Below are 25721 nucleotides of genomic sequence, written 5' to 3' on the forward strand. Positions count from 1 at the left end.
TATTATCCACATGAAGAATTATTTAAATAATATTTAAGATTTTTCATCTTCCTGGTTTTCAGAGTAATTGAGATAAATATTGACTTTTCATAGGTAGGATGTATTTTACATGTTCATCAGATACAAATAAACTATATTTCAGTTTCTTTCACATTAATCTTCACTGTTAAACATAAAAATAAATCTATATTAATTCAGGATCTCTGGCTAAGAATATAGAAAAATAAATTACTTAATAGTGAGTTACATAAAAAGCACTTAAGTTTTGTAAAGGATTATGGTTGTACATAATTATGCTTCAAAAATCTCAGTATTATTATTATACTAAATAATAAAGAGAAAAAATACACAGAACTAGCAGTTGTGGAACTTCTTTAGGATTTAATGCATTCAGACATGTTATATTTGTGCACATATACAAATAAAAATCACAAACTCTCCATTTTCTTCAGTTTTATACAACAGCAACTTTACCTAAATAAACTACATTTAAGAGTTAAGATATTTATGGAAAGTGAAACAAAAATAACTAAGAATATGAGAACAAAACAAAGTGACTGTTCTCACTTCTTTAAAAAGTGTTTTAAAGAAGATTTTTTGTTAGTGTTTTCAGATGAAAGGAACAGGAACTGTGGTGTTGAAGGTGTAGCAACGATCAGTGAGTTAGAGGAAACGGCTGAAGGTCTACAGGTAGTTTACTGACATCTAGGAGAATATTTATTTATAGTTAATGTAAAATATTCATCCATAAATCAGATCAAAGGTCTTAGACTTCACTTCAGCGCAGTCCTCTAAACTACTCACTAATCAATATATAAAGTAATATTAAGGGAAAACAAAAAACCATTACCAATAATGTCTGCGTGTGACAGTCGGGACAGCTGTCACACTATTATACAATGCATAAATAGAAAAAAATATTGATAATGCCAAGTTTTCAGATGGATTAATTTTTCTACATTTTAAAAAATTATAAAGGAATATGGTTGAAAATCACAGCATTGTACATCACTGTGCATTGATTGACTCTAATATCATATTTACTGACAGAGAAACAAATAAAAGTAGCAACTGTGGAAGTTGTACAGGAGTTACTAACGTGATATTTATGCAAGTTTATATTCAAATAAAAATTACTTTGGTTTAAAAACTCCTTTTTCACACCATTTAGTTTTCTCTTCATTTTCTCAAATTACATTAGAGAGTTTAGATAAATTATGGCAAATAAAACAAAATAATTGCAAAGAATCATGAAAGTTTACAAAGACATTTACAAGAACAAAAGAAAAACGGAGAACATAAAGGAAAACGTGTTTTAGGGGAATAAATGTGTTAGATAAAGTTCATGGAAAAGGCTGAGCAGTTTTCACTTTTTCACTTAATGGACTGAAAACATGTTGGTATTTCTGTAAATAGCCATAAACAGTTCAGTCTTCAGTAAGGGACAAATACCAACAAACTGGATTATAGTAAAACCTAGAAAGTCACCACTGAACCCAGTGCAACGAGAGCAGCTACTAGTCTGCTGTTGAAGTTAAAAACATTTTCTCAACATCTGCTTTTAGCTTCTTTTAAAAGTTAAACTAAACAAGCAAAACTAGGCTGTAGAAGAGGAGCAGATCTTTTCTTAGGCTCTTCAGACTAAAGAAACAGAGGAATCAGAAAAGATAGCAAATCCGGGGTAGAGAGGTTCAGTGAAGGTGGTGCTGAAGGTGTGGAGGTGGAGCAGAGAGTCAGAGGAGACGCTGTAGAAGGACAGGACTCCACCAGGACAGTCCACATACACCGCTACTCTGCTAGAGACAGAGGAGGAGGAGATGGACGTTCCTGACTTATTGGTCCAGAGACAGTTACCATGGCGATCAGAGCAGATCAAACTCCAGGAACGATTATTCATTCCAAACCGGCAGTCACTGCCGTCTCCTTTCCTCCCAATCCCTCTGTAGCTTAATGATATATCAACACCTTTTCCAATCTCCACCTCAAAATAACATCGACCAGTCAGACCGTCTTCACACAGCAGCTGAGGCCTAACATCAAATCTGTCTGGATGGTCAGGATACGGCTGACGATCCTCCACACGGGTCACCTTCCTGTTGTCTTCCAGCAGTTTGAGCTCTCTGTTCACTGTGTTTACATCAATGGTGAGTTGACAGGAATCTGATGGAGAAAATAAACACAATCCAGATACTGATCATTTATTGACCCGTTGATGGTGATGCTTGAATGAGTGATGGGACAGTTTGATGTCAGCTGTTTTGTTGAATCAAATAAAAACACTTACACTTCCTCAAACCTGGTTTCAGCCATTGGACCCCGGCAGGCTCCACCCTGAGGGGAGGAGGGAGAGACAGACCATACACTGAGATACAGAGCTAAGATAGCTAGCTCTTCAAAATGACTTTATTTATGACCGAGTTCATTACAGATCACAACAAGGACTGGAGTGGAAAATGTTTACAGATCTTCTTCCTACTTATCAGATATTACAGATGATTATTGCACCTCCTTACTTAAGTTTGAACTGTGAACTCCTCTTTGCCGCTTCCAGCAGCTTCTTTCCTGCATCTCCTGGATTGTTGTAGCTCAGGTCCAGCTCCTTTAGATGTGAGAGGCTGGAGCTCAGAGCTGAGGCCAGAGATCTACAACCCGTCTCTGTGATCAGACAGCCTGAGAGGCTACAGACGAGAAACGGATGCAAAGAATTTCAAACGTTTGTGGGAGCCAGTTATCTAAAGGTTTCATTATTATATCAACGACAGCAAACTGTATTTGGTCTTCAAATAAATTGAGATACAGCAACAATGGAAAATACAGAAAACTGAACATTAGTCACTAGATCATCAAGCAAAAAATATTTTACCTTAAGATCTCCAACATGCATTGTGAGCCTTTTAGTCCATCACACAACAGCTCCGCCCCCAAATCCCTCAGATTGTTGTTACTCAAGTCTAACTCTCTTAAACTCGAGGACTGACTGCTCAGCACTTTAGACAGAGATTCACAGCTTCTCTCTGAGAGATCACAGCCGTTCATCCTAAAAGGATAGAAATCATGTTAGACTGAAATTATATGGTAAAAGATTTCTCTAGATTTCTCCATGTAAACTTACACTGCTTTTTGTGTTGCTTTGACCACTGGCAACAGCCTCACAAGAGTCTCCTCTGAAGGAGAATACTTATTCAGGTCAAACTCATCCAGATCTTTTTCTGATGACAGTAAGATGAAGACCAGAGCTGACCACTGAGCAGGAGACAGTTTATCAGCAGAGAGACGTCCTGAACTCAGAGACTGTTGAATCTCCTCCACTAGAGAACGATCGTTCAGCTCATTCAGACAGTAGAACAGGTTGATTTTTTTATCCACAGACACATTCTCACTGATCTTCTGCTTTATGTACTGAATTGTTTCCTGGTTTTTCTGTAAGCTTCTTTCCTTCTGTGTCTGGAGACCATGAAGGAGTCTCTGATTGGTCTGCAGTGAAAGACCCAGGAGGAACCACAGAAACAAGTCCAGGTGTCCATTTGGACTCTGTAATGCCTTGTCCACAGCATTCTGATGTAAATTAGCCAGAGCAGGTTCATTATCTTCTGTCTCACATTCTTCAAGCAGATTGACTCCAGAGTTGATGAAGGTCAGATGAACATGAAGAGCAGCCAGAAACTCCTGAACACTCAGATGGACGAAGCAGAACACCTTGTCCTGGTACAGCCCTCTCTCCTCCCTAAAGATCTGTGTGAACACTCCTGAGTACACTGAGGCTGCTCTGATATCGATGCCACACTCTGTCAGGTCTGATTCATAGAAGATCAGGTTTCCTTTCTGCAGCTGATCAAAAGCCAGTTTTCCCAGAGACTCTATCATCTTCCTGCTCTCTGGACTCCAGTGTGGATCTGTTTCAGATCCTCCATCATACTTGACCTTCATCACTTTGGCCTGAACCACCAGGAAGTGGATGTACATCTCAGTCAGAGTCTTTGGGAGTACTGCTCTTTTTTTCATCTTCATCACATCCTCCAGAACTGTAGCAGTGATCCAGCAGAAAACTGGGATGTGACACATGATGTGGAGAGTTCGTGATGTCTTGATGTGGGAGATGATCCTGCTTGCTAGCTCCTCATCTCTGAATCTCTTCCTGAAGTACTCCTCCTTCTGGGGATCAGTGAACCCTGTGACCTCTGTCACCATGCCAACACATTGAGGAGGGATCTGATTGGCTGCTGCAGGTCGTGTGGTTATCCAGAGGAGAGCAGAGGGAAGCAGTTTCCCCCTGATGAGGTTTGTCAGCAGAACATCCACTGAGCTGGACTCTGTAACATCAGTCAGGATCGGATTGTTGTTGAAGTCCAGACCAAGTCGACTTTCATCCAGACTATCAATGATGAACAGAACCTGGAACTGTTCAAAGCTAAAGATTCCTTTGGTTTCAGGAAATAAATGATGAATCAGTTCCACCAAACTGAACTTTTTCTCTTTCAGCACATTCAGTTCTCTGAAGGTGAATGGAAATATGAACTGGATGTTCTGGTTGGTTTTGTCTTCAGCCCAGTCCAGAGTGAACTTTTGTATTAAGACAGTTTTCCCAATGCCAGCTGCTCCTTTAGTCATCACTGTTTTAATTGGCTGATCTCCTCCAGGTTGGACTTTAAAGATGTCTTCTAGTTTTATTGTTGTTTCTGGTCTGTGTTTTTTCCTGGATGCTGTTTCAATCTGTCTGACCTCATGTTCATCGTTGACCTCTCCAGTTCCTCCCTCTGTGATGTAGAGCTCTGTGTAGATCTGGTTCAGCAGAGCTGGGTTTCCTGCTTTAGTGATCCCCTCAAACACACACTGGAACTTTGTCTTCAAGTTTGACTTGAGGTTATACATGCAGCCACCAGAAGACCCTGAATTTGTGGAAAAAATGAATAAATGTCACATTTAAATTGACACATCTCTTTATCTACCATAGAAAAACATAAAGAAACCAAAAACACTATACACAGAATAGATACAGCTCAATAGCAAATCTAGAAACTTAGATATTTGTGGGTTACATCCATTTTTGAAAAATATGTAGATGTATATACATAGATAGGAATACCTGAAATATATTGGCTAGTGCTACTAAAAGCTGGTGTATTTATATTTTTAATATTTCCTTATTTTAAAATAAGCCTAGTTACAAACTTTATAAGTAAATTATTGACATATTGGCTCCTCCATAGAATTGCCACCTTATTATTATGAAATACAGTATGTGTCTTAATTGTTAGATCTTACTGCTTTGTAAAAGGTCAGCCAGTCCCTCCTGGTCCATGTTCCTCAGAGTGTTTACTATGATCTTTAAAAATGCCTCTCTGCTGCTCCTTTGTTTCTCAGCTTCACCTTCGCTCTGACTTTCTAAACTTTCTTTGTAATCTGGACTCAACACATTCTTTATCCACTTCAACTCATTAGTTGCAAAAGTAGAAAATTTTTCTGTCAGCTCCTGGAACAGAATATGAGATAAAGCAGAAATCAGAGTGAAATCATGGACTCAAACATCAGGTCCATGTTGGACAGACTGAAGGTCCTGTGGTCTACAAAGACCAACATGGAGGTGACTGAACAGAACCAACATACATACCGTCAACACGGAGTCCCGTGTCTGATGTTGCTGTAAAGACAGACCACTGGGAAGGGTTCGGGTTCGGGTTCGGGTTCGGGTTCGGGTTCGGGTTAGGCTCCCCTGGTCCATGCTGTGGAGGAACCAGGAATAATTAGCTCCCATTTTCTCTACAATACTAAGTGACACAGTTATGATCCATGTTTATGAATCAGTCCCAGGTAAATCGGTTCTGTAGTTCGGCTCCTTTGGGAAAGAAACGTGGCAGCAGTTTTACACAAGGTAATAACATTTTTTACATAAAATTAAAAGACAATATATTAAAAACTTAACAGCAAAGCATTAATATGACATTAACAGAAACAGTAAAACATGAATTAATGGGCAACAGATACTAAGACTCAGATTAAACATTGTTACCTATTTGGAAAAATTAATCAGGGACATTTTCAGTCCTAAATTTAAAAGAAGACAACATTTTCTGGGCATCTCAGGCTTTCATTGTGTTTAATTCAGAACTGATGAACACAAATTAAAAATGATCGTCTAAATAATCTTACCTACTGAAAAACCCATGGAGCAGATGTCTTCTGACTGGGAACTCTGGCCACCATGTGACAACTGTACAATTTGACAATTATCTTATCTTATCTTAAGGCTGGTTGAGTTATAGATTATGTGAACAGTAGAGATTTTTATCTGAAGGATTTTTTGTATACTGTATCCTTTATTCTTGTTTACTTCACTTCATTCCTGATTCAAAATGTTTGCCTTTTTTCCAATAATTCCTTGTTTTATGTGTAATAAACTGAAGCCCATTTTATCTGGTGACAAAGAAAATACAGCTGTGCATCATCAGCAAATATAGATATAATAATGTTAGAGAAACATGTACATAGGGAACAAAAATCAATCAGGAAGAGATCCCTAATGAAACGAACATCTGACGTTAGATCACATGTACAGCTGTTACCAATTAAATTGATTTTTTTATTTATCACATTATTTCAACCAGTTTGTGTTTCTGTATTTACTACTGGCGCTAGTTAGTGTTGAAGAACAAAATGTCTTTTCTGACGTACAGTTACACAATAAAAGTCAGATAAAGCTATAAATCATAAATATTATTTATGCTGACAGCAGTTATGAGACTGGAACAGGAAGAACCGTTATCAGTTCATGCACATTGCTCTCTGTAGGAGGAACTCCTCTTTCCACACACATTTCACAATGAGGCTCCAGAAACCATAAACTACACAGAAAAGAGTAATAAAAAAAATAAAGTCACGCAGCCTGATAATCATTAATCATTACAATCCAAACACGTTACAATTATTGTGACTAAAGATGTAACAATTTAGATTTTCTGTGTATTAATTTAGGTTTCTGTGTTCAGTTGAGTCTCTGTGTTGTCCTGCCTGCCCAGCTGCCCCTCGTTTCCCCTGATTACCTTCCTTGTGTATTTAATCCCACCTGTGTCTGTGTTTCCTTGTCGGTTCCTCGTCTGTTGTCATTGTTTTAGCCTGCTCAGAGTTTCTTGCCTCTGAATTCACCAGTGCTGCCTGGGTTTCTGTTTGCCTGTGAGAACTTTGATTAAATCCTTCATTTTCTCCATAATCTGGGTCCTGAACTTCCATCCTCGCCATTTCAAACCACAAATCATGACAAAAGATGATTCCAACACTGAACTCTAATCATTAGAGGAATACAAATAGCTTTTTAGATTTGCTGATTTTTACAGCACTGGTTACAAGTTTCTCTCTTTTATAAAAAATAACTAACTAACTAATACCAAAGACTAGTTTTCTGCTATTATAAGTGAGATATTCAGAGACTAGTTGATAGTTTGTATGTTTCCTCTGGCTGTGTGCACAGATACAATCGTTCATAAATGGTTTGGTCACTTAACCTCAGTATTTAACACGATTGTATCATCACAAACATTTACCTCTTTGTAGAAGGTTGATTTGACTTCAAATCGATTAATCGTCCACTTGACTTGAACGACATGATGCTGGGTTCTGGTTCTGATCCAGGTTTACTCCTGTGAATAAATCAGTTTCAGTGATGTGATCTTGGACACGGAGAAAAGCTGCAAACGCATGTAAATCCACAACAATACTGGATAAAATTAATATTTATATCAGTGGGACACTCTGATCAATAACCACTTTATTCATAGAAAGGCATAATGAAGAGCTGACATTAACATAAAGCATGTTAAACTGTTACATTTACAGCACTTAGGTCCAGTTCACCTCTTTGTAGCTGGAGGTTGATTTGATTTAAAATCAATTAATCGTCCAGTTGACATGTCACTCTGTAAGGACACACGGCTGGGTTCTGGTTCTGATCCAGGTCCAGCTTTCTTCCTGTAAATGAAAATGATTTAATCATGAATTATCATCTGTAATAATCCAGTTCAGACGTTGCCTCCTTGTCTCCACCTGAGTGAACGTAACCAAACCTTCTGCAGTAAACACTGATGGAGATTCAGAACCAACTCAGACTTTTTCACTTACAAAAACCTGCTGCAAAAAACACTGATGAAATATTGACTGCATGCTGCTAGAGTCTAGTTGTTTATATTATTTCCCAAATATCTTGATGATGTTTCATTTGACCACTAGGAGCAGGTTTCCTAGAAAAATGCAGTGGTTTTAATTCCCAGATTTTACAGCATATCAGAACAAATACTGTCAAAAAAATCATTGCAATAAAAATATTAAAATTAGACTGAAGAGAAACAGAAAACGGTATTTAATTTCTGAAATGTGAGGAGCTAAGCTCAAAATACAACATGTAGGTCCAGTTCACCTCTTTGTAGCTGGAGGTTGATTTGATTTAAAATCAATTAATCGTCCAGTTGACATGTCACTCTGTAAGGAAATACAGCTGGGTTCTGGTCCAGGTTCTGGTTCTGTTTCAGGTTCTGGTCCAGGTTCTGGTTCTGGTTCTGGTCCAGATTCTGGTTCTGGTTCTGGTTCAGATTCATTCCTGTAGAAACATTGGTTGTTGATGTAAAAGTTCAATTCTGTTAATGAGTAAAATCTCTAAACAAATAATGATCTAAAATGAAATGTTATTTCCACAAAGTGATATAATGAAAAAATAGTTTTAATTAACAATAAAGCAAACAAAGTCGCATTAAGTTATGTTTTTTATTTGCTGCAGCAGAAATGATTCTTCCTCATTACTGTGATTTATTACTGAGGAGACAGAAACGTTGCTCTGACCTCTGGCTTCCCTCCTGCAGAGCCGCTTCAGTGACTCCGTCCTCACACTGATCCATGTTCACTGCGTCTCACTGCTTCACCTGCAGAGCAACTGGGTTCAGATGTTCTGAGTGTGAACAGCAGAAATTCAAACCTGCAGAAGAAGATTAACTGGTTGGTAACTGAAATAAAATGCTGCAAATATTCAGAGAAACTTTTGGCACCATCCTCCTCAAAGCTCCTCCTTCAGTTCAGAGTCCAGTCAACGGCTCAGAACCGGTTCTGGTCGGATTCTACCAAAAATCCTAAACTAAACTTTAACCTTAAACTGCAGAACCAGAGCCGATAGAAATGTCCGTCTTTTTCACAATATTATTTTCTATAGCATTCTTATCAATTATGACACGTCATCAACGGCCCGGTTCTGTTCTGATCCACCTTCCCGTGGCTCCAGTCCAGTTCTTTATTCGCGGATTAAAACAGTTTAACTGAGACGCGCCGCGTCTTTCTTCCACTTGGTTTCCCTCAAGTGTCAGTGAATCAGAAACATCTATTTTAGCTCATTCTGACTCGGAACAAAGCGGACCTGACTCACAGCTGATCTGCAGCAGCTGTTGGGCCGAACCGAGCCCGTATTTAGTGCGCCAGGAACCGCTCCGTTGCGCAGAGTCCAAAGTACCGATTAAAGTCTATTAATGGGAACAACGGAGCTGCGCAGTTATGCAGAAACTGTATAAATTTTTATTAACCAGTCAATAAAAATATGCTGCATTACCTTAAAATGGAGGTTTTTCATCTGCGTCACATTCTGGCTGAAAGTGAAAGTAAAAACAGAACATAGACAGGAGGAAGTGGGCGTGGCTTCTGTTGATAATAAAGTTTATTACTTTAACTTTAGGAACGGATTGGTCAGCATTTAATCAGTCATTTATGTCGAGTTCATGTCTGATACCCGCTTCACATAGTTAGATTGAAAATAATACATTTTACATGGAAACTATTTTTAGTTCTCAGTTTCCAAACATCTGAAGAAATAAATACTGCAAGTTTTTACAAAAGACATTTTTTATTTCAGTGGGGAAGATTTAACTTATCTAAACATTTTACACACAGTTTAAACAAACAGCAGGTAATCTGAACTAATTCTGGCCTTGTGGACCTCAAGAAGTTAAGACTGTAGAAGGAAGTTACGGTTATTAAACTGATTTTCATATAAAGTATCTGATGCTCAATATGTTTATCATATTATATAGGGAATGGTGTAGCTTATCCTCAGGATGAATTGTGCTGTAAAGTGGAACAACCTGTAAAGAAATTGAAGTGAAGCATGACAACAACCACAGCAGAGGGGAGGAGGAGGAGGAGGAGGAGGAGGAGGAGGAGGAGGAGGAGGAGGAGGAGGAGGAGGAGGAGGAGGAGGAAGAGGAAGAGGAGGAGGAGGAGGAAGAGGAGGGAAACATTTCATTTTCAAACTAAAATCCAGGATAAACCAGCAGAGGAAATTCATGAACAGATCCATATGAATCCAGCAGGAAGTGAGAACAAACGCCTCCTTTCTTTTCAGTCACATGATTTCTGGGAAGAGGATTCAGGTAACCTTGCAGTTCACATTTAAACCACCAGATGGAGACAAAAACAAAGAGTCCAGTTAATTATCCAGTTGGAAAGTTGTTTACCTTTAACTGGGGGCCTCAGGATGCAGCAGGAGTTTAGTTTTAGGATCAGAGCTGATCTGATGTGATGAGGAAGAAGTGAACACACATTATCTCTGCTGCAGAAACACAAGATCACTTTTATTAGAAGAAACACAGGTAGTACAACGAACAAGCCTTCATTTTCAGTCTAAGAACAGATCATAACTGTTCTGTATGTAACAGTTTACATGTAAATAAGTTCCAATTCTTACAAGATGCAGTGGTGATTTAAAACATCTTCATTTATGGATATTTCTACCAATAGTTCTTCATTAGTTAAAATAATAAAAGGTATATTTTATTCTCTCCTTTGAAGCAAAATTAGTTCAAAGTAGCTGGACATCCACTGGAGTCCAGATCCAGTGGATCCGGAGCAGAAATCACCATGACAACATGTTGAATTATTGAGTTTTGGAAAATTAAAACGCTATTATTCACAGATTATGGAGGAAATCGCTGCAATAATTTTGTTAAATTCACCTAATTCATATGAAAATATGTCAAGAATAAAAAGTTTAGCTTTAGATTTACATTCTAATTTTACAGAGAAAAAATCAATTACTACATATTCTTTACATAAGCAAGAAAAACAAAGTGATAGAAATAATATATTCAGATAGGTCATGGTTAGAGTAAAGTAAAGTAGGGTATGGTCTTACAGTGGAAAATCCAGATTAATTGTATACATTGATATAAAAATAATAAAGTCAACAGATAACTTCATGTTTAGGTCAGAAACAGAACAGCAGATGATAAACTTCAGTAAATATAATGTGGATAACTTATCAGCAATAAATGTTACTGACTACAGCAAATACAGAGAATCTGGAATCAGCTCTAGTTTAAGCTATTTTCTCACTTCTTATAGTTTTCTTGTAATGATAGAAAAATATTAATGTACAAGTTTTTCTGCACTGAATCAAATGTTTGGAGGGAAGCAAAGAGGCAAACTGTTAGAAAAGGTCACATCATGAGATCTTTAGGAGTCATTTCTAATAAAAAGCTTCTGGAAAGCAAACGCATCACTAGAGAAATAAAAGGAAAAAAATACACAACAAACAACAGCTGCAATATTATCTGACAGAATAAATGGAAAATAAATATCAGTGTCTAGACCTACAGTGGCTTGCAGAAGTATTCATACCTCTTGAAATGTTCCGTATTTTGTCACATTATATTACTTATTATGACAGGAAATCTTTATCTAAAACACTTTCTGCACTTTTTTAAATTTTTTATTTATGTTTTTATTCAAAAAAAGTACAATGTAAGGTACATAAAAATACGGTAACATGAATTAAATTTGCTTTATCTTTTAACAACCAGACCCCACCCACATTCAACAGAAGGAGAGAAAAAAAAAAAAAAAAAACATTTGACGGGGAGCATTACATGTCAACAATACAACAATTTGTCATCATCAATTATATATATACATATATATACATACATACACACATATACATACACATCTTAGGGCTCTATAGGCTTATGGAGGTAATTCTATATTTTTAAGATTTTTAAAGTACTCCATCATAGGGTCCCACAACCTGTGAAATTGTCTTGTTGAGCCTCTAATAAAGTATTTAATTTTTTCTAATTTCAAGAGAGACATTAAATCAGTGAGCCAAACCGAGACTTTAGGTGGTTCAGAGGATTTCCAGAGTAAGACTATAAGTCTACGGGCTACCAAGGAAGCAAAGGCGAACGCCTTCATTTGATCAGTAGATAGCATGTGCTCCTCAAACAATACTCCAAAGATGGCCAATCCTGCAAACGGTTTGATTTCCGTTCTGCACTTTAAAACAATATTTAGAGAGAACTTATCCAGGAGTCATTTCTGATCAAAGCTTTTCATAGCAAACAAATACACAAAACAATAAACAATAAAAATACCACACATCACAACAAGCTACAATATGAGGATAAGAGTAATTGATAGTAATTGATAAATTCAATTATCAACATCAGTGTATGTAGCTGCACAGTTTAATAGTAAGGTTCCTTCATAAAATAGATTTTTGTGATATAATGGAAACAGAGGCAACATATCATTAGGCATCACATCCAAGATAAACCAACACCTGGATTGTTACTATATAAAATATATACTTATGTCCACAAAGAAGAGCATCAGCTAATGAGCATCAAGCTGTCTGAAAGCATCCGCCATGTTTTCCTATTGGCTCTTTGGGAAACGGAGTAACAGAAATGAAATGACATTACAATGAAATGTACTTTGAGTTTCTTCATTTTGGTTTTACATGAAAACAGTGATGTTATATAAAGGATCATTGCTATAAAATATAAAACTCTGTAACAGTTTCTAGAGTTTTTCAGGCATTCAGAGCAGAAAGCAGAAAGAAAATGATATGTTTCACAGACTCACTGAGGAATCAGTCCAGCATGTAAATCCTGCATAGAGATGTTCAGCGAATGTGTGATGGAAAGTGTGGAGGTGGATCAGGGAGCCAGAGGACACTTTATAGAAAGACAGAGTGCCAGCAGGTTGGTCCAGATAAACTGCTACTCTGTTAGAGGAGGATGAGGAGGAGGATGAGGAGGAGGGAAAAGAGGAAGGAGTCCCTATCTTATTATGCCAAGCAGAGTAACCATCACAATCAGAGCAGCTCAAACTCCAGGACTGATTATTAAATCCAAACATACAATCATCACCACCTCCATTCCTTCTGATTCCTTTGTAACTCATGGCTATTCGAACATTTCTTTCCCACTCCACCTCCCAGTAACAGTGACCAGTCAGACCAGTTGTACACAGCAGATGAGGACCATCAAATCTTTCTGAATGTTCAGGATATGACTGATGTTCCTCCACACGTTTCACCTTCCTGTTATCTTCAGACAGTTTGAGTTTTCTGCTCACTGTGTTTGTGTCGATGGTGAGTTGACAGGAATCTGATGGACAGAACAAACATAATCCAGCTGCAGTTATTGATTATTTATTGACTGGTCAATGATGAGCCCTGAATGACTGATGTTACAGTTTGAAGATGGTTGAATGTGAGCTGCTTTGTTGCCATGAACCAAATGAAAAACTCTTACACTTCTTCAGACCTGGAGTCATCCATTGGTCTCCTGAAGGCTCCAGCCTGAAAGAAGAAAAGGGAATCAGATCATCAATGTTTGCAAATATAGATCTGCAACCTGATAAATGACTTATGTTCAGAAAGAATCAAAGTCATTTTATGTAAAAGGTTTAGATTATGGAGAGAAGTTATGGCTGTTGAAAGAACTGCATGAAAATCTAAGCTTTACTAAACTTGGTAAGTTTAGTAACATCAGAAGAAGATTTAATAACCCAAAGATTGTTTCTTGAGTTTAAATTTCAAATTGTTCAAGTAGGATCTTTGAACCTTTGATCTGGAGACGAGAACTGATTAAACCTGAATGATGCATATCATTACATATATGAAGCCTAGGCGCAAATTCAAACTGGAAGACTCTTTTATTCCCGCCGGGACCCGTTAATTGAAGCAACCTACCCACAATCGTCGACCTATCAACGCCGGACCAAGCCACGTCACGTCCAATCATCGAACAAGTCCCAGCTGATAAGGACCTTCATCCATGGCGTCCTTCGCTCTCCAGCCGAGCTCAACCCACCACCACCCCTTCTCCTCCACTCGCCCGGTCCTGAGGCCCGCACCCTCCTTCAACCTCCACCACCAGTGCCGGGCCCTGGGGGGATGACGTTCCTAACAGCATCGGGATGCTCATCTGAAGCCTATCGCTAACGCTGCGATAACCGTTATCCCCAGCCGGGGCCCGAGCGCCAAAGACTTTAAATCCTGTTTGTCAATAAACTCTTCTAATTGTCTTCTTATCTCCGTCTGAGTCTCTCCAGATTGAATTCAATGATGTGTATCAAAGAAAAGGGAATTACACTTGATATAGTAGAGAGTGTGATGTCATAAGTTTAGAGAAACCAAAGGAAATTTTTAAAACTCAAAAAATATCTTTTCCAAACAGGTATCTGGTATTTAGTTTTCTTATGCTTCATCTCAACTGTCAGCTAGAAGCAGAATTGTAAATGTTGCTCAACCAAAGATGAACCAGTCAGCATCTTTGTCTACGCCTTTGATAAAAGAGCAAATGTTCAGAAAGCTTCATCATAAATGATGATGACGGTCTGTTTAATGTAAAGCTGTGTGTTATTGAGACGTTGGAGGTACTTTAATACTCTATTGAGAGGTTTGATTAGATTTACTTCTGAAAATATTTCCAAACAGACAGTTTGGTAATGCTGAACATCTGTCACTGTGTTGTTTAGTCCAGTTTAGGTTAATAACTCAATTTACAACTTTAGAATATGTTCCCTAATTTAAAGGTGGTTTAAAATAGATGCATGAACTCGTCAGTCGTCTCCCAGCACATTTATTGTAATGTGGTAAAGACATTAGAGGGACAGTTGAGACAAATATCATTGATGAATGTATAGAAGGATTATGTTTTACATTTGATTAAAAAGATACCATTTAAGAACTAGAGCTGTATATTATAACATTACTGTAGGTGTAACGAGGCAAGTACAATACAAAAACATCAATATTTCTTAATAAACTTAAAAATGTGATTTACACCCTGACTAAAGGTCAAACACTCTATAGAGACACTTGTGTTGTTGGTCTATGAAGAATAAACTGCAATAATTTCCACATTCCTTCAGCTTTAATGGAGCAACCTGATGCCTCAGCTTCCAGGAACTAGTTAGTAAAGCTACATTTGTACTGAACCTAGAATACCAATCAAATCATATGAAAACTAATCATTTATTTGTAGTCATATCTCAACCAAATCCACAAAACATTTTAGTTTGGCTATTAAACCAATCTGGTGCTCTCCATACCCGAGATGCTTCAGTTCACAGTGTGGATCCTCCTGTCTTTCTCTCAGTAGCTTCTTCGCTTTTTCTCCTGGATTGTTGTAGCTCAAGTCCAGCTCCACCAGGCTGGAGGGGTTGGAGGTCAGAGCTGAAGCCAGAGAAACGCTGCTGTCCTCTGTGATCAGACAGCCTGACAGCCTGCAGACACAGAACAACATGCTGGGCATCCAAATGGTATAAAAAGATGCAACTGTTAGAAGATAAATTAAGTTCTGTTGGACTTCTTTTTTATGAGCCGACTAATCAAACGGCATGATAGGGAATTGAGGGAATTTATACTTTTTACCATTTATTTACTGATATATCTGCTGTAACTCTTGCACTTCTGCAAGATGTGATTTCTAGTTAAAGATGTTTCCAGACACTTTCACAGCTATCTACAAAAGTAGATAACATCTTGTGTAAACCTAAGCTGTCTTACAGAGTTACCATATATGGAATGCATTTTTCTGTACTTGCCTATGCTGTTGAATTATCACTATGATGACACGCCTATGGTTAGAAGTGAATAATCATTGTAGGGCTGCAAGCCCCCATTGGAGTTGGCCTGTTGGAGTTAGCTCGTCTGACATGTTTCTCCCCTTTTGCAAAAGTTTTTGTGTCCTTGTGATCATTTCAGAGTTTATTTGAAAAATAAACCTAACACTGCATCTCCCAGCATTGGCAATAAGATGCCATTGTTTTCTGTCATCACAAAAGTCAGAACATTCCAACATCAACATAAAATATAATTTCTGTAATTGATGTTGTAACCATCATCGTATACAGTTGCCCAATATAAGCGATGATGATGTATCCTAACCTTAGTGTCTCCAGTTTACAGTGTGGACTCTTCAGCCCAGCAGACAGAAACTTCACTCCTGAGTCCTGCAGGTCATTGTTGCTGAGGTCAAGCTCTCTAAGGCTGGAGGACTGGATGCTTAGGACTGAAGCCAAACTCTCACAGCTTTTCTCAGTCAGGTTACAGAAGCTAAGTCTGCAGAAACAATAAAAACATTTGGCAGAAAGGACATTTTCTGACCTAGAAACAATAAAATTAATTGTTCTGTTGTGTTAAATATCCATGACTGGTGGTAGTTACAGTATTTTTCAAGTGACTAAACAAAGTGTAGGCCAGAATAACAGTTTTAGACTGTGATGCAGCAATAAGACAATATACAACTAGTCCACTCACTAGTCCAGCGATAATACAAATAAAGGGTTTTCTGAAATGTTCTTGACTACCTGAGTTGTCACCATAACAGGGTGGAGGGGGAGTTTTCCCATGAACTGGGGGATTCTGTGCTGGGTAGGGTTCCCATGGGAAAACCATTTGGGCTAATGCAATTTCACAATTGGAAAGATTTATAAATCTCAATGAAAGATGACCATATTCGTTAGCAAAATGAGAACTAAGAAAGCTACCAGGCCTGGGAGCCAATCAGTTAATTGCTGAGGCCAAACTTTTGCTGCAGTCTTAAAAATAAGCATTTTAAAAAGTATTCACACAGAGACCGGATACACTAACCTGAGAGCTTCCAGTTGTGGGTTCTCACTCTCCAGTCCAGACCACAGCATCTTCACCCCTGAATCCAGTAACTTGTTGTTACTCAGATCTAACTCTCGAAGACTTGACCAATGATGGCCTATAACTGGAGCCAATGCTTCACAGCTTCGCTCTGTGAGGTCACAATCATTCAATCTGAAAAGATGGACAGCTTTAGTTGTTTTTCTTTCCTCTTGACAAGACAGTGTTTTTAGAACTCACATGGCTTTTTTGGAGGCTTTGACCACAGGCAGCAGCCTTAAAAGAGCGTCCTCTGAAGCAGAATATTTCTTCAGGTCAAACACGTCCAGATCTTTCTCTGATGACAACAAGATGAAACCCAGAGCTGACCACTGAGCTGGAGACAGATTTTCTTTTAAGTGACTTCTTGAACTCAGAGAAAGTTGGATGTCCTCCACAAGAGAACAATCACCCAGTTCATTAAGACAATGAAACAGGTTGATGATTTTCTCTCCAGAGAGATTCTCACTAATCTTCTTCTTGATGTACAGGGCTGTGTCCTGACTGGTTTTACTTTCAGTCGGTGAAATCAGACCTTTTAGGAGAGTGTGATTGGTCTTCAGTGAAACACCCAGAAGGAAGCGAAGGACCAGGTCCAGGTGTCCATTTGGACTCTGTAATGCCTTGTCCACAGCATTCTGATGTAAATTAGCCAGAGCAGGTTCCTTATCTTCTGTCTCACATTCTTCAAGCAGATTGACTCCAGAGTTGATGAAGTTCAGATGAACATGAAGAGCAGCCAGAAACTCCTGAACACTCAGATGGACGAAGCAGAACACCTTGTCCTGGTACAGCCCTCTCTCCTCCCTAAAGATCTGTGTGAACACTCCTGAGTACACTGAGGCTGCTCTGATATCGATGCCACACTCTGTCAGGTCTGATTCATAGAAGATCAGGTTTCCTTTCTGCAGCTGATCAAAAGCCAGTTTTCCCAGAGACTCGATCATCTTCCTGCTCTCTGGACTCCAGTGTGGATCTGTTTCAGATCCTCCATCATATTTGACCTTCATCACTTTGGTCTGAACCACCAGGAAGTGGATGTACATCTCAGTCAGAGTCTTTGGGAGTACTGCTCTTTTGTTGGGTTCCAATAAATCATCCAGAACTGTAGCAGAGATCCAGCAGAAAACTGGGATGTGGCACAGGATATAGAGGCTTCGTGATGTCTTGATGTGGGAGATGATCTTGTTGGCTTGTTCCTGATCTCTGAATCTCTTCCTGAAGTACTCCTCTTTCTGGGGGTTATTGAACCCTCTAATCTCAGTTACCATGCCAACACACTCAGCAGGGATCTGATTGGCTGCTGCAGGTCGTGTGGTTATCCAGAGGAGAGCAGAGGGAAGCAGTTTCCTCCTGATGAGGTTTGTCACCAGAACATCCACTGAGCTGGACTCTGTAACATCAGTCAGGATCGGATTGTTGTTGAAGTCCAGACCAAGTCGACTCTCATCCAGACCATCAAAGATGAACAGAACCTGGAACTGTTCAAAGCTAAAGATTCCTTTGGTTTCAGGAAATAAATGATGAATCAGTTCCACCAAACTGAACTTTTTATCTTTCAGCACATTCAGTTCTCTAAAGGTGAATGGAAATATGAACTGGATGTTCTGGTTGGTTTTGTCTTCAGCCCAGTCCAAAGTGAACTTCTGTGTTAAGACAGTTTTCCCAATGCCAGCAACTCCCATGGTCATCACTGTTTTGATTGGTTGATCTCTTCCAGGTTGGACTTTAAAGATGTCTTCTTGTCTGATCGTTGTTTCTGGTCTGTGTTGTTTCCTGGATGCTGTTTCAATCTGTCTGACCTCGTGTTCCCAGTTGACCTCTCCAGTCCTTCCCTCTGTGATGTAGAGCTCAGTGTAGATCTGGTTCAGCAGAGCTGGGTTTCCTGCTTTAATAATCCCCTCAAACACACACTGGAACTTCTTCTTCAGGGAGGATTTAAGTTTTTGTTGACAAGGTGAAGGAAGAAGCTCTATAGGGACAAAAATAAGATCATTAATATCATTTCTTCATTGTTAATTTGGTTCCTTTTATTTACAGCTAAAACCAGATGTTTTTAGATAGAAGTAGACGTTTTTTACCCTAACTGACCTAAAACAGAAAGAAGTTAGTTTCATTTACTGTCCGATGTTACCAGAAATGGTTTCAGTTGGGAATAGTGAAAGTGATTTTGTCAAGTTGTGATATCAGCAAGAGGATTCAGGTTAGAAAGGTGGAAAAGAAATTTCTTTCCATGTTCCCTGTTAGTCGCCCAACATGGAGAACCCCTGTTAGCGTGGCTAGCTCTGAGCCAAAACCCACATTCAACCTCCACACCTGCCACACCAAAGAAATCAACAAGCAGTTGGAACCACAACAACTCCACCGGCTCCACTTCCAAGGACAAAGTGACAAAACTGACAAAGCAACCAGCCTGAGCTGTAACACTTCATGGGAATCCCACTGAAAAACAGATTCACTTGGACAGAACCCAGACTGAAGCCTTGCCTTCAAACATCAACAACAGGTATGAAGCAAGATCAACACATCAAGTTTCATTGCTACCACATGGAGACCATTGCAAACCAAACACATTTTCTCTGCTTATATTGACTAAATTGAACTTGATGCCTGTTCATATTCTGAGAACGTCCACTGAGCCAAGACAATTCCATAAATTCATCACAACTCTATGAGGGAAGATGGTCAGTCAAGATCTTCGAGAGGACCTAGCTGTGTGCTCTGGACTCTGACCGTTTACTTCAAATAATAATTAGGACTTAATTAGCACATCCTCCTCAGATGATTTATGTGTTGGAGAAATCCTCTTACTGCTCTGCAGACGGTCAGCCAGCTCCTCCTGCTTCATCCTCCTCAGGAAGTTCAGGGTGATCTTCACTAAAGCTTCTCTGCTGTTTCTCCTCTGGTCTTCATCTTCCTTCTCATCAACCTCCTGATTCTCCACTTTTTCTGTGTCATCTGAACTCAGAACTTTACGCATCGTTTTCAGCTCGTTCTTCACAAAGTTGACAATGTTGTCCTCCAGCAGCTGCAAAAGAATAAAAAATAAAGAATATATCAGACTGGAGACAACAACCCGGTCCATGTTAGCAAAATGAACACTCTGTTGGTCTACAAAGACTGAACAGGATTGATGTACAGACCATAAATATGGAGTCCATATGTTTTTGCTGCTGCTGTGCAGATGGACCAGTGGGAACCTCTGAGCTCTGCTGGTCCGCTCTGGGAGGAACCAGGAAAAACCATCATAAACGACCACAAAACTCTTCAGGTCAAATACAGTAAACATATTTTATTTTTCTTTATTCTTTGTATAAAATATATTAAAACATATAAAATAATACCTAAATCATAAAATTTCTTCTATTCATTGTCAGGAATTACATAAAGTTTAAGACGTTTTACAAAACATTAACATATTAAATGTTACATACCCTGAAATAAAAGGTTTTTACATGAAATTAATATGTATTATTTGATGCCATCTATGTTTCATATATCACATCACTGGCATACAAATATAATCTTAATGTATTACATTCAAAGCAGATCAGAGAACAGTGAGATTACAGAATGAAACAGATTGAGGGGACAGGTATAGCTCACCTTTCTGCTGATGACTTAAAATCAATGCCCATGTCCTTTGAAGCACTGCTCTTTAGAGACACACGGCTGGGTTCTGGTTCTGGTTCTGGTGGTTTCCTATGAATAGTCAGTTGATGTGTGAGCTGAGCTCTGACATGGAGAACAGTCCAGGGTCTTCATAAATAAACATGTTCAGCTTTCATACAGAAAGTTTGCACATTTACATGAAAATGTGACAAAATTGGAGGAAATTTACTGCATCTGGCTGAGCTTTTCCCATTGGTTTCTAATATGGATCGCATTATTTCATGAGACGAAATGTGGTTCAGTTTCATCATTTAAGCTTAAGCAATGAATCATAAAATCATTGGGGTTAAATAACTCTGAATGGAGTTTTTTGCGTCGTAGTTTATTGTTTATTGTTGCCACATTTTAAAACAGAAACACCTTCACACATTTAAACTTGCTGAGTTGGGACAATCCAGTTACTGTACTGAATATTTTAAAATCAATTACTTATTTTAATAATTACATACTTACTTAAAAAACAACAACGCACAACCTGAATATGCTATAAACAATATAAAATTTAGCTTAATTCTTTCTGCATATTACATAGAAATTTAATCAAATGAAACAGTCTCTTTAAAAATTTTGTTTCACTCTTTTACCTTCGCTAACATTACATCACCAGAAGTCTAATGAGAAGCACGAATCTCTGATTGTCATGATGAGGTTGTGTTGATTTAGGACCCAAATGCAGCAAGGTGGCGACGTTGAATAGATTTGACATTTTAACAAAAAATAAAGAGCAAAAATATACAAAAAAAGTTCAACAAGAATATTTGTAGCATTAACAACTCAACTTACCTTTCATTAGAGAAACATATTTTATTTTTCTTTAATCTTTTCTAACATATTCTAAAACATACAACTGGACAGAACAATTTTTATATCCGGTATCAGGAATTACATGAAGCTGAAGATGTTTTATAATATATCACAATAGCAAATTTTATATATCCTGAAATAAAAGCTGTTTGCTGACTTTGGAAATTAATATCTATCATTTGACTCCTTCCTTGTTTCATTTACCTCTGGAACAAATGAAGACCCCACTGCACTGAGCCCCATTGAAAACCTCATGGTTGTTCCAGCAAGTATAGATTTCTGAACTCTTCCTGTTCAGAAATCTACAATGAGTTCAAACATTAGTGTCGCTGATTCTAAATTCGTATGAACTTGTTTTCTTTGCATTATTTCAGGTCAGAAAATGCTGCCTTTTTTGTTATTTTGACCATTTCTCATTTTCTGCAAATAAATATTAAATTTTGATTTCAAATTTCACAGACAAACATAAAATAATGTTTATTTTACTCAAAATATACATATAAAAAGAAAAATCAGAAACGGGTCATTTTAAGTGGTCTGTTATTTTTTTCCAGAGCTGCATGTCACATTACTGACATAAGTTTAATATATTATATTCAAAGCAGAGAACAGTGAGATTACTGAATGAAACAGATTGAGGGGACAGGTATAGCTCACCTTTCTGCTGATGACTTAAGATCAATGCCCATGTCCTTTGAAGCATCACTTTTAAAAGACACACAGCTGGGTTCTGGTTCTGGTTCTGGTTCTGGTGGTTTCCTATGAATAAAGTTAGTTAGTTAATATGTGAGCTGAGCTCTGACATGGAGAAGAGTCCAGGGGCTTCATGTGTAAAGTTGTGCAGCTTTCATACCGAGAGTTTACAAGATTTACTGCTAAATGTTACAAAACTGGAAGGATTTTACTGCATCATTTTCCCATCATTTTCTAAAGTTTGTTGCATTTTGTTATGAAGCTAAATGTGGTTCAGTTTTATCATTTACATAAGAGATTAAATCATGTAAACACTGGGATTAAGTAACACTGAAATGAGTCAGATTTCAGTGTATTTAGTATTTAGTTTTGATGCTGTTTTGTAAGAAGAAACACTTTCATTTTTGTACTAGCTGAGTTGTGTGTAAAATATCGTGGTGTAGATTTTATGTGCATGTTTCTACATGAGGCTCCTGGACAATCAGAGACAGTGATGTCACCTCTGAACTTTTCTCTGCTCTCCATGTTCTCCATCCTGAGGAGTTTTACAAGGAGGAACTTTGTCCTTTTTATCGTCTCGGTCTTCACCCTGGTCCATGCTGCTGTTTAGATCAGCTCACTTCTACCTTCAACTGAGCAGGAAACACAAATGTCCTCCTCATAAATCTGTGTTTGAAAGAAATCTCAGAACCATGTAGATCCAGCTATTGTTGTGAAGTCAGAAGAGAAAATCTTCAAACATCAGGAAGCTGATTCTAAGAAAGAAACAAAACAAATGTCCAGTTCAGTGAAATTTCACAATATTAAACAGTAAGGCTGAGTTTTTCAAAGTCAAATCACAAAGACACACACTATTTGAGCATCACAGAGAGTAAGTTAAATTACCTGAACACAATCAAACAGACACAATAATCATTTATAGACCAGAGATATTAAAAAATAATCATTTTAACGTCTCCAGAGACATTAAAAACATAATATCTCTAGGAGGAAACTAGGAGGTCCTCAGTGTTTCTACAATGAGATGCTGAGCAGCTCTGAAAACACCGAGAGACTTTCCTCAAATCAACACTTCCTGTGACCTGAACTCAGCTTCAGGGAACTTCTCGGTCTTTTTGTCCGTTGAGTTCTGGTGAAACCTGAAAATCTAAAACTTAAAAAAAATCTGGAAAGAAAAAAATTATTTTAAATTAATAAAGAGAAATTAGAAGCTGAAACAAAATCATAAATTGTTATTTATGACAGGGAGTTTGTGGAAAACTCCCTGCTGGAGCCAGCGTCGTGACGTCAGAGACATTATTGGGGATGTACCACGCGCCTGCGCGTATTCATGACTCTTGACTTTCAGTGTGCTTCGCTAGCAGACACATGCAGTTCTGTTCCAGCACCTCACTAAAATGTTGAATTCTTTGTGTGTACGTGTGCGTTGATGACAATGTAAGTACATAATTCATTTCATCCGCTTGTGTTTCTTACACGCTGTTTAGTTCGGCAACCGTGTAACCTTGGTTACCGCGAGCTCCAACGTATTTTGATGAGGAAATGCCTATTTCTTAAATGCCTGGCTAAACGCTCATTTCTTGGTTTAACGTTACAAGAATAGTTCAGTTTGAGAGTTGCCTGGCAGTACTCTGAATTGTAGTGTTATTTCTACTGTTCTGAAGATGTTCCGGACGGTAAACTAGCTTCCAAATGTAGCATCGAGCGCTTATGGAGCCGGTATGTTCGAGTGGATAATCATTTTCTCGATCTTGCGGCGGGAAGAACCGCTTCTACCATTCGTGGTCTTTATGCGCCACCCTGTGGTCATTAAGTGTACTGCATCTATATGCTCTGTATTAACACTGAGTGCCTAGTTCTCACCTATATTATCCTGTTATTACTTGTTACTTGCAGTAATTCTCTTCCTTGTTATATTAATGTTACTGAAGTGTTACTGAATTACAATTATATATATTGTTAATGTAACTGGATGAGCATATTTGATTCTACCTGAAATCGAATATTCTGCATACGTTAGAATTTGTATATGCATACGTGGAATTTAGATGTACAATATTCTAATTACTCTTTCTGTATATGTTTATCTTGCAGAGACCACACACACACACACACACACACACATATGCTTATCAATAAATCCCATAACATCACCTAAAGTCGCAGCTGTTCTCTGACCGGAGCACATAGTCAGTGAGGGGGCGACTAGCCGCTGTAAAGCTTTACATGTTGACAAAGTTTTGATTGAGGCTGGAACTATATATATATATATATATATGTGTGTGTGTATGTATTATTCAGATGTACTTTGATGAACAATATTATATTGCTCATGAATGTACATTATAACTATTTGATTATTGTTCATCCTGTGAAACGTTGCCAATAAAGTTTTGATGTAAAAAAAAAAGGTGCGCAGTTTCTTTGTCATTTCCAACTCTTTAAAAAAATCTTGAATCTGTGTTTGAATCATCAAACCCAACCCACTGAACCCACTAACCAATCTGCTGAGTCCACATGAGTCAAACTGTGAACATCTAGAATCAGAACCAAACTTTCCTCCGAGTTCAGAGATACCGAGTATCTCTATAATTACAGTGCGCCTCTGCTGGGAGAGTTACGGCAAAGTTTCAGGTGACGATTATCTTCTGCTCTGCAGCCAGAGACGTTAAAACTGTATTATTATGTTTATGCATCATTTATTGTTGCTGTTTTATCAAACCATAACTACCAGCGCAGGTCTTCTTTCCTGAGACATTCTATATTTACAGAACGCTGTTCTGAAATATAAAAACCTCCCCCAGCATGTAACTCACACTAAATAATACTGACAAGATGGGAAAACTTTAGGGAACTTGCGATGTTTGTAAAAGTGATATTTCATGAAGATATCGCTGTAATAACATTTTGAAAATCTGAATCATGACCTCAGCTAACAGAAAATGTTTCATTTTTAGTTGAACTGGTGATGATTCATAATTAAAATAAAGCTGCGTAGGTGTAGCAGTATACCGTAGAACACAGTGTAAACACGCAATAATTATTTCAAGGTCTCGGAACATCGTCTAGGCCCGACAGCAGTTTCCTCTCTAATGTCTCACAGAGCCGTGAAGTTTAGCTGCTTCTGTCCGCTGGTTCGGCTGGAAAGAAGCTTCATACAGCAGATTCTACCGAGTCAAAGAGGAAAAACAATATCTTACCTCAACTTTCAGCAGAACTTTATGGAGTTTTTTTCTACGCCATTTTCCAATGAAAGTGAAAGTAGTTTTTCAGAGGAAGGAGGCGACCAGCAGGTCAGTATACCTGCTGGTTTAAAGCCACGTAGCGTTATATTTTATTAAATCTAAAACATCTAATTAATAGCTTCCCTGTTGCTCACAGTTATGCAATAAGCAGTTAATAATGTTTAGTTTAATTTGTGTTGCTGTCAGAGAAATATAACAGATCGTTTTCATTTTAATGCTTCATTCAACTCATTGATCAGAACTGTGAGAAGTTTTAACAACGTTAAACTGGAAGAGAATAAATTAGTAAATTAATCTAGTTTATGATGGAAGATTGGCTGAATTAGTTAAAACTAATCATTTAAATCAGAAATAAAATGTTG

At 38.1% G+C, this 25721-nt stretch overlaps 1 protein-coding gene across 3 annotated transcripts; it reads right to left on the reverse strand.

Annotated features, from left to right (window-relative positions):
• Positions 1–361: 361 nt before the first annotated feature.
• Positions 362–25412, reverse strand: LOC116715633 (NACHT, LRR and PYD domains-containing protein 12-like). Of its 3 annotated transcripts, XM_032556166.1 has the most exons (13): positions 25315–25412; positions 22615–22869; positions 22079–22180; positions 20552–20647; positions 20089–20167; positions 19757–19973; positions 17147–18917; positions 16907–17080; positions 16202–16375; positions 15364–15537; positions 13560–13606; positions 13353–13412; positions 362–2100 (listed from the first exon to the last, which is right to left on the reverse strand). In XM_032556166.1, exons 2-13 carry the CDS (start codon positions 22710–22712, stop codon positions 1637–1639), a joined length of 3456 nt encoding a protein of 1151 aa, XP_032412057.1. In that variant the 5' UTR covers positions 22713–22869; positions 25315–25412; the 3' UTR covers positions 362–1636. The 3 variants fall into 3 exon arrangements, with proteins under 3 accessions (XP_032412057.1, XP_032412056.1, XP_032412058.1); XM_032556165.1 differs by lacking the exon at positions 362–2100 and having other exon boundaries at positions 10570–13412; XM_032556167.1 differs by lacking the exons at positions 362–2100; positions 20552–20647 and having other exon boundaries at positions 10570–13412.
• Positions 25413–25721: the final 309 nt, after the last annotated feature.

Source organism: Xiphophorus hellerii, chromosome 24 (genome assembly GCF_003331165.1).
Source record: "Xiphophorus hellerii strain 12219 chromosome 24, Xiphophorus_hellerii-4.1, whole genome shotgun sequence".
NCBI lineage: Eukaryota > Metazoa > Chordata > Actinopteri > Cyprinodontiformes > Poeciliidae > Xiphophorus > Xiphophorus hellerii.

Coding starts and splice junctions, on each gene's coding strand:
- LOC116715633 (XM_032556165.1), bottom strand. CDS start 22,712: ATGGACCAGGGTGAAGACCGAGACGATAAAAAGGACAAAGTTCCTCCT. Junction 22,181..22,614: donor GAGCAGAGAAAAGTTCAGAG/GTGACATCACTG, acceptor CTTTATTCATAG/GAAACCACCAGAACCAGAAC. Junction 20,648..22,078: donor CTTAAGTCATCAGCAGAAAG/GTGAGCTATACC, acceptor GACTATTCATAG/GAAACCACCAGAACCAGAAC.